This window comes from Ascaphus truei, chromosome 1 (genome assembly GCF_040206685.1).
Source record: "Ascaphus truei isolate aAscTru1 chromosome 1, aAscTru1.hap1, whole genome shotgun sequence".
In the NCBI taxonomy this organism is placed as follows: Eukaryota; Metazoa; Chordata; class Amphibia; order Anura; family Ascaphidae; genus Ascaphus; species Ascaphus truei.
Genome location: NC_134483.1, coordinates 546,832,144 through 546,846,573, shown reverse-complemented (window position 1 = coordinate 546,846,573; position 14,430 = coordinate 546,832,144). Strand labels below are relative to the sequence as shown.

At 43.4% G+C, this 14,430-nt stretch overlaps 1 protein-coding gene across 1 annotated transcript in view; it reads right to left on the bottom strand.

Annotated features, from left to right (window-relative positions):
* Positions 1–14,430, bottom strand: part of LOC142467903 (vomeronasal type-2 receptor 26-like) — a 335,755-nt gene that overhangs the window by 298,072 nt on the left and 23,253 nt on the right. The window contains exon 2 of the mRNA XM_075573868.1: positions 1,668–1,959. Within this exon, the coding sequence (XP_075429983.1) occupies positions 1,668–1,959 (292 nt within the window). The remainder of the gene's footprint in view (positions 1–1,667; positions 1,960–14,430) is intronic.

Sequence of the window (14,430 nt, the reverse complement as noted above, 5' to 3'; positions counted from 1 at the left end):
AGGATGATGATGAGGTGCTGGAGGAGAGATGATGATGGTGATGATGATGATTTTATCCATGCGGCCCAATTTTTTTTCCTTGTAGCAGTTCGACCCTTCTCACTTTACGAGTTGTGCAGGCCTGCTGTAAGCTATTGTGATAATAACCACCTACCCTGGGGAAACTATAAGCTTCACCTACCCCCTCTACCACCAAGAAACTAGTCACTTGTATTTAACCCCTTCATTACCTTAGTGGTTAGTTGCTAAGGTAATGAAGCTGGGCTGTATATTAATTTCTATTACATAGGATTGAAGCAGGGGTTCTCTGGAGCTGATATTAATGCAGGTCAGCTCTGGCGCCCCCTAGCTTCAATCTGATGTACTGTAGTAAGAATACTGTAAATGTGTCTCCATCAGATGCACATCAGGAGGCAATATCAGAATCTGAGAGTTGCAGTCACGATTTGTCAAAAGATGCAAGTTTTAGCATTTTTAAACATTTGTTTTGGAAAAAGTGCTCAAAACTCTCGATAAATCAGTTATCGAAGCTACCTGAATAGTACTCTATGAGTTTAGTTGTACATTAAATATATTTCTTGACTTCAAATTTTGTCTTTGTTTTATTGCATTTGAACTCCTTTTTATTATTAGATCCAAATGTGCAAATAAAGCATTTTTACATTTATAAAATCCCATTTCCTGGGTTAACAAACTTTGAATCTTATTTCTTATTACAGTATATTTCTTGATACATCTGTTTTAAATTTGATGCTTATTTAAAAAATACTTGTGAATCTGGAGTTAAAATTGGTTTGAAAACTGGATCGTTCAACAATATATTCCAATGCTTCATAAGAATTGTGTTTATCTGACCTGAAGCATTAGAGAACTCTGTGACAATCAATTATGTCTCTATATTATTATTTTTTTAGATTTCTTTTGTAGAGAAATCAAATCAGTTATATGCATTTTATCAACATTTTCAATGTTTGCCATAAATCAATGGCTTTTTTTTTAAAAACTCTTAGTTTTTTATTCTTGAATCATTATCCATAAAAATGTCAACTCTCATCTTGGTGACAGATGTAAAAAAACAGAATTAAATTTTTGGTATTCAGATATGTTAAAAATTATTTTATCAAGCTAGTACTGTATCTCCTCTCCAAATCTCCAAATCTCTAAATCTCCCAGCTCCTCATACTTATAGCTCCTACTCTAGTCCCTACGCTCACACATATTTTCAATTCCCCCCTCTATTCTGGCACCTTTCCCTTCTCCTTCAAACATGCAACAGTTAGGCCATTAATCAAAAACAGTAAGCTTGACCCTACCTCTCTCTCTAACTATTGTCCTGTCTCCCTCCTACATTTTGCCTCTAAACTCCTTGAATGCCTCATATTCTCTCTGCAGGTTTCTTCATTGTCTCTAGGATTCTACACTCTCAAGATGAATGCGCACACGCACACGCACAACCACACACACACACAAGCTCCCTAGGGCCAGGAGCTTCTTCAAGGCGACAATTTCCTTGTAGACATCTCATGGGCAGTTGAATTGTTTGCTTCCCTTCTTAGTGTCACACAGTAATAGAGCCAGATCTGTTACAATATGTTGATCCTTTAAAGGTATCACAGGCGACAAAGTATCTTACTCTTTCTGGGGCAAATATGACTACCAGCACTCACCTGTGTGTACCCATATACTCCCAGCATTTGTGCAATGGCCACTGTTGTGCCTGAAGAAAAATCTCCAATAAGACCTGCCAGCCTTTCATGTTCCAAGCAGGAGTAATTGGGAACTGTCCTACGTGGTCCGGATAATATCTGTATCACACTTTGTACAGCTTTCAGGCCACTTGCACAAGAATCATATACATGGTAACCCAGAGTAACATTGGGCAAAAGGTCTGGATTCTTGTTAATTTCCTCAATGGCAAAAATAAAAGCAAGAAGGTGTTTGTAATACTGGGTGACAGGCCTGTGGAAAGAGAATGAATGGATTTAGGGTTAAAATTAGATCTTACATCATAAAGTACTGCTGATTTTGTCATAATCATTTGAAGAATGATAAACAATTTACCAGACATACAGATGCAGTGGTCGTTATCAAAACATTTCACGGGTTGTATTCCTGGTCATAACCAGGTTATGAAAAGAAAAAGTTGCATGGTGCTCTAAACCAAATCACAGCAAACAATGATGATTAACTTGAATGTACAGCGGATTACCCCTCCAAAAAGGCAAAAGATAAGGCTAGGAGATTGAATTACACCCATATACCTGTTGGATGTGTAACTGGAAAATAAAGTCCCACATGCAATGAGGTTAGGACAGTATACACCTGCCGGTGTCCAGAATTAATACAATATCATGGTAAAAACATGGGGTAAAAAACAAACCTTGCAGCCACTGTGGAAAGAGGAGAGTGAAAGGGCTCACTTAAAAGTGTAACTCACGCAATTGTAGAGCCTGCTGTGTCACTACTCCTGGGGTGTACCGTGCCTCCGTTGTTGTAGATGAACAGGAGCAGGGAAGGAAAAACGAATCACTGGTTCCACTGGGGTAAAAATAAACACAGAGGTGCGTTCCCACAATAAAAGTTTTAATGGATCAAAAGCACAAAAACAGAACACCTACGCGTTTCGGCTTGTGGCCCTTTATCAAGGTGAATAGAAATACCTAAACGAGTGCATTTAAATACCTGATTTCAGCGCTGGCGTGACCAATCCGCCGCCACTTCCTGGTTCCAAGAGAAGAGTGACGCAGGACGTGACGCGGGACGTGTGACGTCAGCGCGCTCGGGACATATCTATAAAACAAACTTTATTTAAACAGAAAAAAATAAACAAAATAACACTCCTTTGTATGAATGAAGAAAAGTTACCTAAACATTAAAACATAGTTAAAAACAAATATAAACAATGGAATGAACTAATCTCATGAGCAAAAGTGAACAATTGCTTCATTCATAGATTAAGCAAATTCTATATCTGCTAAAACCCACAGTTCAGAGTTCAATATGAGTAACATATGTCAACCTGGTAGAATCTGTATATATATATATATATATATATATATACAGACATAATGAAGGGCAAATAGTGTATTTCATGACATAAAGGAGTACAATAAATTGCCACTTAATTAACACGGGATTTTTTCCAGGTTGAATAGACATTGCCATCATTCACCATACAGAATATACAAATAATTAATTATTGAGAAATTATTATTATATCTTCCTACTGAATGGATATTGGCAAAGTATAGGACAATCAATATTTAACATATGGTATGATTTCATTACTAAAAATTTACAAGTTAAATTCACAAGATAATTAGATCAAGCATAAATATGCAGTATTGCTATACCATAAATTAAGCATACGTTGCGGTTTAGTTAGTAAGAATTTACAAATAGAGTTCACAAGGCAATTCAGTTGAGCATAAATATTTTACTATATTGTGATTGAACATATATTATAGTTTGACTAAACATAAGTACAGTATTGTTAATAATAACTATATATATATATAGAAAAGTTTAGCTAAACATATCTAAGAGCTCAGATGGTAACGATATAAATTGAAAAAGGCAGATACCTCTCTCATGAGATGGAGGAGAGAAGAAAAGGCAAAGTTGACAAAAATCAATTTAAAGTTTAAAATGTAATTGATTAACCATTTCTAGAGCAGGAGCGGTCCAAGATCCCAATCGGAATTAAGACCATTTGGAATGCGTGTATTTAAAGTAAAAATCCATAATAGTTCTCTCCTGTCTAGAATGCCATTTCTATCTCCACCTCTGATGGGACATGGTATATGCTCTATACCTGTGTATTGTATTGTATGTCTTTATTTATATAGCAGAAAAAACAAATAGGTAGCGCTATATCCCACAGTGAGCTGGCAGCCGGTGATATAACCCTTACCCCTAGTCAGGCTATAGAAGTGGAAAAGAAGTTATATCAGTGGCGCTCAACACTGTAATGATCAAAGCAATTCTAATAGATATTATAAAATATATATTATAAAATATACAACCAGAGCCACGGAAATCGCCCGTCCGATTGGATGCTCCACGTGGTAAGGGTAAACATGTAAATATACAAAGAAATCAAATCATAGCATAATACTGTAAAACATACACATACATAAACAAACAACACTTAACAAACGCTGAGAACAACAGGTAACTACTCACAATGGCATTTAATATGGCATATCATTAATATCATAAAATACACTTATTACACATAAAATAGTACATAAAAACATATATTAGGTTCAGGCAAGATTCTCCAACTCGGGTGGGGGTACCTGCTTACTGAAAACAGGATGTAATCAGGCAATGGATAATTCAAAGAGTATCCCCTCTTATGGATAGCTGCTGCTGCTGCTGCTGCTGCTGCTGTTGTTAACACCTGGGCTCAGACGAGGAGTCTATTATGGGCAGGGACAGTTTTTTTCAGCTAGCTGCGTCTGCCTCAGTCCTCTCCCAGCACTGCAGAAGCTCCAGGACCACACACAGAGATACTTCCTGGTCTGCCCGCACCACGTGCACCAAACACAGCAATGCTGAAATGTTGGATATTCCCAGCTTCGGACGGGCGATTTCCGTGGCTCTGGTTGTATATTTTATAATATATATTTTATAATATCTATTAGAATTGCTTTGATCATTACAGTGTTGAGCGCCACTGATATAACTTTATTTATATAGCGCCATTAATGTACATAGCGCTTCACAGTAGTAATACATGGGGTAATCAAATAAAAAACAGATTATATAAATAACAGATCATGGGAATAAGTGCTTTAGACATAAAAGTAACATTTCGGAAGAGGAGTCCCTGCCCCGAGGAGCTTACAGTCTAATTGGTAGGTAGAACGTACAGAGACAGTAGGAGGGAGTTCTGGTAAGTGCGTCTGCAGGGGGCCAAGCTTTATGTATCATGTTCAGAATATCCACAGTGCTATTCATATGCTTCTTTAAGCAAATGTGTCTTAAGGTGGGTCTTAAAGGTGGATAGAGAGGGTGCTAGTCAGGTACTGAGGGGAAGGGCATTCCAGAGGTGTGGGGCAGAAAGTGAGAAAGGTTTAAGGCGGGAGAGGGCTTTAGATACAAAGGGGGTATAAAGAAGACATCCTTGAGCAGAATGCAAGAGTCTGGATGGTGCATAACGAGAAATTAGGGATGAGATGTAAGGAGGGGCAGAAGAGTGTAAAGCTTTAAAAGTGAGGAGAAGAATGGAATGTGAGATGCGGGATTTGATCGGAAGCCAGGAGAGGGATTTCATGAGGGGAGATGCTGAGACAGATCTAGGAAAGAGTAGAGTGATTCATGCAGCAGCGTTTAGGATAGATTGTAGGGGAGACAGGTGAGAGGAAGGAAGGCCGGACAGCAGGAGGTTACAGTAATCAAGACGGAGAGAATGAGGGCCTGAGTCAGAGTTTTAGCAGTCGAGCAACAGAGGAAAGGGCGTATCTTTGTTATATTGCGGAGGAAAAAGTGACAAGTTTTAGAAATGTTTTGAATGTGAGGGGCGAATGTGAGAGAGGAGTCGAGTGTGACCCCTAGGCAGCGTGCTTGGGCTACTGGGTGAATGATTGTAGTTCCAACAGTAATGTGGAAGGAGGTAGTAGGGCCAGGTTTGGGAGGAAGTATGAGGAGCTCTGTTTTAGCCATGTTGAGTTTAAGGCGGCGGAGGGCCATCCAGGATGATAAAGCAGAGAGACATTCAGAAACTTTGGTTTGTACAGCAGGTGTAAGGACAGGTGTTGAAAAGTATATTTGTGTGTCGTCGGCATAGAGGTGATAATTAAACCCAAAAGATGTTATTAGGTCACCTAGAGAGAGTGTGTACAGAGAAAAGAGAAGAGGTCCCAGGACAGAGCCCTGGGGTACCCCCACAGAGAGATCAATAGAGGAGGAGGAGGTGTTAGCAGAAGAGACACTGAAAGTACGATGGGAGAGGTAGGATGAGATCCAGGATAGAGCTTTGTTCCGAATACCTAGAGTATGGAGAATGTGGAGGAGAAGAGGGTGGTCCACTGTGTCAAATGCTGCAGAGAGGTCGAGTAATATGAGCAGAGTGTAATGACCTCTGTCTTTGGCAGCATGGAGGTCGTCAGTTATTTTAGTGAGGGCTGTTTCGGTGGAGTGAGCAGAGCGGAAGCCAGATTGTAGAGGGTCTAGGAGAGAATAGGTGTTGAGAAAATGGAGCAAGCGAGAGAATACAAGACGTTCAAGGAGTTTAGAGGCAAAAGGCAGGAGGGAGACAGGTCGATAGTTAGAAAGACAGGTAGGGTCAAGCTTGTTGTTCTTGAGTAATGGTATGACTGTTGCATGTTTGAAGGAGGATGGAAAGGTTCCAGAGCAGAGGGAGGAGTTAAAAATGTGTGTGAGCGTAGGGATTATAGTAGGAGCTAGAGGTTTTAGGAGATGGGAGGGAATGGGGTCAAGAGGGCAAGTGGTAGAGGGAGAGGAGGTGATCAACAGCGACACATCCTCCTCTGAGACAGTGGAAAAAGAGTCAAGGAAGGCAGGAGGAGAGTTAGGAAGAGGTGTAGGATGGGAGGAAGAAACAGAGGGGATGTTCTGCCGTATGGATTCCACCTTTTCCTTAAAATAGTCAGCGAAAACCTGAGCGGAGATGGAGGAAGGAGAGGCAGCTGAGGGTGGTTTGAGTAGAGTATTAAAGACAGAGAACAGTCGGCGTGGGTTAGACTTGTGCATGTTGATTAGTGCAGAAAAATAGGCTTGTTTAGCTTGCGAGAGGGCAGAGTTGAAACAGGATAGCATAAATTTGTAGTGAAGGAAGTCTGCGAGAGTGTGAGACTTCCTCCAGAGGCGTTCAGAGGAACGAGTGGAGGAACGCAGCATCCGCGTGTGGGAATTTAGCCAGGGTATAGGGTTAGAAGGGCGAGTGCGGCAGAGAGAAAGCGGGGCATGTAGATCAAGAGACGAGGACAAGGCAGAGTTGTAGTTCCTGACCAGGTTGTCAGGGTCTGTAGCAGAGCTGAGAGAGGAGAGGGTGGAGCTTAAAGTGGACTCAAAGTCAGGTAAGTGAATAGAGCGCAGGTTTCTGCAGAACCGGGGGGTAGATGGAGGTGGAGAAGGGGAGAAGCGAGATAGAGAGAATGAGATGAGGTGATGGTCAGAGAGAGGAAAAGGGGAAATGGAGAAATCAGAGAGAGAAAAGTTTTTAGTGAAAACCAGGTCTAAGTAGTGGCCATCCTTGTGGGTGCTGGCTGCAGTCCACTGTTGAAGGCCAAAAGAAGAGGTTAGAAAAAGAAAGCGGGAAGACCAAGGGAGAGAGGGGTCATCAATGTGGCAATTGAAGTCCCCAAGGAGAAGAACAGGGGAGTCTGAGGAGAGAAAGAAAGAGAGCCAGGATTCAAAGTGAGAGAGAAAGGTAGAAGGGGAATGAGTAGAGGTAGGTGGGCGATAGATGACCGCCACATTGACCGGGAGAGGAGAGAAGATCTGGACAGTGTGAGCCTCAAAGGAGGGAAAACAAGAGAGGGGGGAATAGGAAGGGTTCGGTAACGGCAGAGAGAGGAGAGCAGGAGCCCCACGCCTCCACCCCTGCCATCAGGGCGCGGAGTGTGAGAGAAGGAAAGGCCACCGTAGGAGAGGGCAGCTTCTAGAGCAGAGTCAGATTGAGTGAGCCAGGTCTCAGTTATAGCAAAGGGAAGCAGGGAGTGAGAGAGAAAGAAGTCATGCACAGAGAGGAACTTGTTAGAAAGGGAGCGAGCATTCGGAGAAAGGGAGAGAGGAGGGAGGGTGGCAGGGGATGGGTATGAGTTTGGAGGGGTTAACACCAGGAGTAGAGATTGCATTTGGCAGGTGAGGACGAGAGCAAGTAGAAATAAGGCAGGGACCAGGATTGGGAGAGATATCCACAGAAGCAAGGAGGAGAAGCATGGATAGAAAGAGAATGTGTGAGGAGGATTTGTAGGGGTGTGTTTTAGTGCAGGGGATATAGCTGTGTGGTGTCAGAGGACGCAGGTAAGAAAGGAGTACATGTGAACAGAGAAGTGGTGAAGAAAGGAGAGATGGAGATATATGAATGGAGTTAGAGACATACTGAGGCTGGTAAAAAGAAGTGCATAATTTGAGAAGAAGTGAAGTCACTGCAAATATAAATGGTAAAGTCAGCATCACAGCAGTAATGATGCAGTCTGGTATTGATGATATCCTCCTTTCCAGCGTAGGTCAAATGCAGGAATCAGGGCCAGATGGGGTGTCCACTTCTTCCTCACTTCTTTTGAACTTCCTTTTAAACTTCAGTTGTTCAGTCGTCTTGCCACTTATAATGGGCCACTTAACACTTAACAGTTGAAGCAGACAGGATTCAGATATGGGATATTACCTAAGATTGTTTCAGTTGCATATACTAAGATTGTTTCAGTTGCATATACTGAAATACACACAGCAAAGAGTTGAAGCAGACAGGATTCAGATATGGGATATTACCTAAGATTGTTTCAGTTGCATACAGTATACTGAAATACACACAGCAAAGAGTTGAAGCAGACAGGATTCAGATATGGGATATTACCTGAGGAGAGAAAATGATTTTTGTTAGGGTAAGGGGCCCTTCCTTTTAAACTTCAGTTGTTCAGTCGTCTTGCCACTTATAATGGGCCACATGGATATGGGCTGCAAGTGTATGAAAAGTTATTCACATTACCCATACTGCAGTTAGTGAAATGAAGTGAAACAGGGTGATTAACATCTTTTTTTATAATTAGGCGTAAGTGCTCGAGTATACGAACTTTCAAAGCTCTAATAGTTCGGCCTATGTATTGTTTGCCGCAACCACATCTGAGTAGGTAAATTACATATGTGGTGTTGCAATTTATAACGGATGTGATGTTATAACTATTCCCTGTACTGGTGGAGGAAAATTCAGATTTTGATGACATATACATGCAAGATTTACATTTTAAGCACTTAAAACATCCCTTTGGCAAATTAGAGACCAATTTCTTTGTGGTGAATAAACTTGGTGACATATAATTAGAAATTGTTTTTGCTCTTCTGTAAACAAATTTGGGACCCTCATTGTAGACATGCTGTAAAACAGGATCGGCAGCTAGTACAGCCCAATGTTTTTTCACAATGCTTTTGATTTTATTTGCTTGTGTAGTGTATTGCATAATAAACATTGGGGATTGAGAAAAAGAGTTGTTTCTTTTTTTGTTCTGTATTAATATAGACCTATCCATTTCATTAACTTCTTTGAACGCATTATTCAAATCTGAGCGTGAATAACCACTGGCCTCAAAGTGGTTCATAAGATCCATCGATTGGTTAAGAAAGTCTTCTGAATTAGTGCAGATTATTTTTAACCGGATCAGTTGACCTTTGGGTATGCTTTTTAGTAGGGACTTGGGGTGGCAGCTGTCAGCACGTAAAAAGGTGTTCCGTGAGTGTCTCTTACCATGCACTAATAAAGGTAAACTTTTACTCTACACCTGGCTCCCTGGCTGTGCGCCATTCGTTTTTTTCTTCTGGCTGGGTGCTGGAGCAGGTAAGCTGGGGGTTTCTGGACGGGCATTGACGTGGATGGGTGCTTGAGCAGGTAAGTTGGGGGTTTCTGGAAGGGCATCGGCGTAGATGGGTGCTGTAGCAGACAAGCTAGGGCTTTCCGGATGAGCATCAGTGGACAAAGGGTCAGAACAGGCGAATATTTTGGAATCGGAAGTGGACGTTGGCAGTGAAAAGTCTGGGACGTCAGATTCGGCTATGGTGGGTGCTTGGGCACATATGGTGCCCGGCCAAACAGGTTGATTGAAGTTGATTTTGGCAATTTTCTTCATCACATAATAAGGACCAGGGTTTTTTGCTTTGGGAGCTGTCTGAACGTTTTCTTAATGAACATTTAGCTTTGGCTTTGGCTTGGAAACAGCTTCCACCTTTCACTTTCTCATGCTTGGCAGAGCAGATGATAGCAGGTTCCTACATCTTTAGAATCAGGGAAGATCCATTGAAGCAGATGGAAGAATGCACAATACAGTATCTGGACAATACAGTAGCGACATCTTTAATTCGAGTGAATGCCGGCGGCATGCCGGGATCTACCCCAGCTGCCGCCAGTCAAAAACGCGCGCCGCCGCGTTTCCCCCACGCATCCCCCCTCCACATCGCGCGCAATTACCCCCCCAAAGACACCCCGAACCCGGCTTCTACTTTGCCCCTCTGCTTCCCCGCACCCCCGCTTACCTAGATTTGAACTCCAGGGGTGTCGGGGAAGCCTGGGGAAGCCGGGGAAGACGGGGAAGCCGGGCGCGCTTGTGACTGTGACGTCACAGTGCGCCGCCACGCGCCGCGGCTACCCGCTTCCCAGCCTCATACAGCCAGCGGCATTTGCTCGAATAAGAGCTGCCGCTGCTGTAGCTCATTCAGATATAGAACATAAAACACAGACAGAGCTCAGTTTTTAGCACATCCAGTGAAACTCATACACAGTACAGTGCCTAAATATATATGTATAAATATCAAGTAAAATGACCATTTTACTTAATATTTATACATACTTATACATATATATTTAGGCATTGTACCATGTATGAGTTTCACTGGATGTGCTATAAACTGAGCTCTGTCTGTGTTTTATGTTCTGTCTCTGATTTTAAATATATATTGACATGCTCAGTAGCACTCCTCTGTGACACTCATATGCTTATATATATGTTGTGGTTATTTTGGGGGTTCAATAGGAGCTTGTTAGGTGTTCAGTATGTTTTTCATTCAGATATAGATCAGCGTGTGGGAGGCGAGGCAAATTGTGTCTGTGAGGATTCACTATTTTGGCGGTTCTGTCCCCTTAACATTCACCTGTCTGTCAGGATCCAGTGGCACTCAAGAAGGGCATCCCAGTGGTGGTGCTCATGCGCGGCACGTGGACAGTGCGCGGGAACCGTCGGTCTCCAGAATTCCCGTGTCCAGGGTACACTCTCCTAGCCGCGGCATTGATGCGTGAAGAATGCGTGGTGCTTGATCTCACCGGCGGTCTGCAGTCTCTGTCTCCTGATCCTGCCCCCGCTCTGACATCAGAGCTACGTGGCTCAGTACTTCCAGGTGCTCCTCCCCTGTCTACGCGGGTCCCGCCTCTGGTCTCCGCCCCTGTACTGACGCGGGTGCCGTGATGCTCATGAATGGTGCGCGACCGGGTCAGCAGCATGATTTGCAGGTTACACGCGGCGCGCGTGCACTCTCTTGTGTTCCCTCTACATCAATCGGCTGTGTAATAGGACGCACCTGCATGATCCAGCAGCCTATCAGAGAGGGCGCTTCTGCTTCCTGGATGCCTCCCATTGGTGGGAGGTCTTTTAAATACCTTGTCTGAACTCTCCTCCATTGTCAAGCATAACTTCTGTTTGTGATGCTGAACCTCACTGCATCCTGCTTGTCTGCTTCTTACCTTGCTGCCTGACTCTGCCTTGGACCTTGGACTTTGTTATACTCTCCTGCACTGACCCTGGCTTTGGCTTTATGACGGCTCTACTCTCTCCAATCCTGACTCTGGCTTTGAAGACTATCCTACACTCTAGATATGTCCTCGCAGTTGTGATTAGCACTCTATACCAATCCCTACCTCAGCCCAGCTGCCGCATCTCGTTTGTGGTGAGATACTGTACGTGTTACAGTGTCACCTTCAATGCACAGTGTCCCTATTTGAAATTTTGGGCCGGCATGGACACGACCTGTAGGTGTTAAAAGTGGTCGTACAGTGCTTAACCTGTCGAGCGAGGTCCATCAGATTGTGTAAATATACTGCTGCGGCAGCTTTTATTCTAACAAATCACCGGCTTTTATCTGGCTTGTTCCTGGAATGCCACGCTGTTCACCTGGCGCATGCCGCGTTCATTTTGCGTTCCCAGCCACTGGTCATGCCCGGCTGATGCGTTTATTGATAATGGTTCGGATTTTAATAGGCTGCAATGCTTCGCGTGTCCGCCAGATGGCAGATATTCATGAATATAAAGCAGCAAATCAGTAATGTGTCGGCTTGCAGGTGTTTCGTTTAAAAAAGATACTGTACCACAGTGTGCTATTGTACCTTGGCCTTGGCCTTGAGACTGAAGGAAGAGGTTGCAAAAATGTATCAATTTGGGCTTTACATACATATTAAAGAAAGACAAAGACCAGTTTCAGTTACAGTATTCTCCAGAGACCCACCCGCCATGAGTGTTCAAGTGCAGCCCGCTTTTCAAAAACCCGACAGAAGTTACGCGTATTTGATATGTGCCGCGATTAATGCAACAGATGATAAGATGGCAACAGTTGCTCAAATTTATCAGTATTTTATCGAAAACTATGTCTTTTACAAATTTTCGCCAACTCCTCATACGTGGAAGCGTGCAGTAAGGAAAAGATACGTGGAAGCGTGCAGTAAGGAAAAGGTTATGTAGTGATCCCAGTTTTCACCGTATTGAGCTCCAATTTGTTGGAGGGTATTGGTGTGTATCACCGGATTTTTCCCGTATCTATGAACATGGAGGCGGCAAAAGGCGAAGGGTCGTGTTAAAACCAACTAAGAAGCGACAGTCGCTGCCAAGCAATGCACCAGCACCAGCACTAGCACCGGCTTCCAATGACGGTCCCACTGCACGTGACAACCCTGAGCCTGAGTCGGATTTCGCGTGCAGTTTTGATGAAGCTGCATGTACCTAAGCAATTTCCAGCCTCACCAGCTGACTACAGGTGGACTAGTCCCGCTGCAAACTATTGACGTGGATGATCAAGAAAACTGGACTGGTAGTGGACCGGCGCCGGCGCCAGCTGAATGGGAAATTCTATGGTGAGTTGCCGTATTATTTTGGTGGGACTGGCTGGGTACAGTACTTCTTTAGGGGGCTGACCATAACTGTAGATTAAAACTTTTCTTTTTGTTTTTCCTCAGAAAAGAAAATGGCTAATGGGTGGATTTCGATGGATAATATTGTACTGTATGCTGATGTTTTCCGGCCGTACAGTATACTGTGTAATAAACCCGAATAAATAAATCTATGCATTTATTCTACATGTTCGGTATCGTTTCATTATGTGTCTTCTACAGTATACTGTACAGTGGTATACAGTGCCTAACATCTATGGGCAAAATGAATTTTTTCTCTAGGTGCCCTAGAACAGAAGTTCCCACGCCAATTGGCCGTGAACTTGACCGGGGCCCTAAGTAGTTCCCACGCCAATTGCGCGAATATTATTTAAAATAATCCGTTCTGTGGGTCTGAGCGGGTTCAAATTCGCCTGGTCCTCATGCGGAAGGACCCTTGCCATTGTGGCAAAATATCAGCCTTCCAAGACCCCCGGAACCGGAGATACCAAAAGACAGTTTAAAAGCACATTACCAAAGTGGCTTTTTTTCTGCCATGCAAGTCAATGGCAGAAACCTGAACTTTAACATTACCCTGACTCCGTTCTGTTGCCACGAGAGGGTCGCAATTTGCCATGCAATCCTGCCGCAACTAGGACTACATGGTGACCGAATCTGAGCCCTCTAGGTTGAACAGAAACGGAGTTGTGGGTTACAGGTTTCTGCTCATTCTGACTTAGCCGTTTCAAAGCAGCGCGTGTTTCTCCGCCATTACGCTCAATGGTAGGACACTCCTCGCCGGCGTGACCCTTTCTCGTCGCAATTACTGGTTGGACCCTGTTGGGGTCAAGTGAGAGGGTTCCTAACATCTAGGGGCAAAATGAATTTTATTTCTAGGTGCCCTGGAACAGAAGTTCCCACGCCAATTGGCCGTGAACTTGACCGAGGCCTTAGTTCCCACGCCAATTGCGTGATTACCCTGACTCCGTTCTGTTGCCACGAGAGGGTTGCTATTTACCATGCAATCCTGCCTGAACTAGGACTACATGGTGGCCGAATCTGAGCCCTCTAGTTTGAACAGAACCGGAGTTATGGGTTCCAGGTTTCTGCTCATTCTGACTTAGCCGTTTCAAAGCAGCGCGGCTTTCTCCGCCATTAAGGTCAATGATAGGACCCTCTTCGCCGGCGTGACCCTTTCTCGTCGCCATTACTGGTCGGACCCTGTTGGGGTCAAGTCAGAGGTTTTCTAACATCTAGGGGCAAAATGAATTTTATCTCTAGGTGCCCTAGAACAGAAGTTCCCACGCTAATTGACCTAGTTCCCACGCCAATTGCGTGCTCATTGCTCTTTTTTTACAATGTTGCCGAGCTTGCGGCATTGCGGTCAGGCAGTAATAAAAACAGTGCAGCAATTAAACATGTTCCTTTATTGGTGGAGTCAGTACAAAAACATTTATTTACAAATACTGTACAATATTGAAACATTTAAAGTGCACAGCAATTCTAACCATCAACACACAAAAATACATACTGCAGCCTTTATTAAATTCTTCTGACAGATTGAAATCGGAGAAACATGTACAAAACATTTGTAAAACATGGAGATACATGAAAATTGA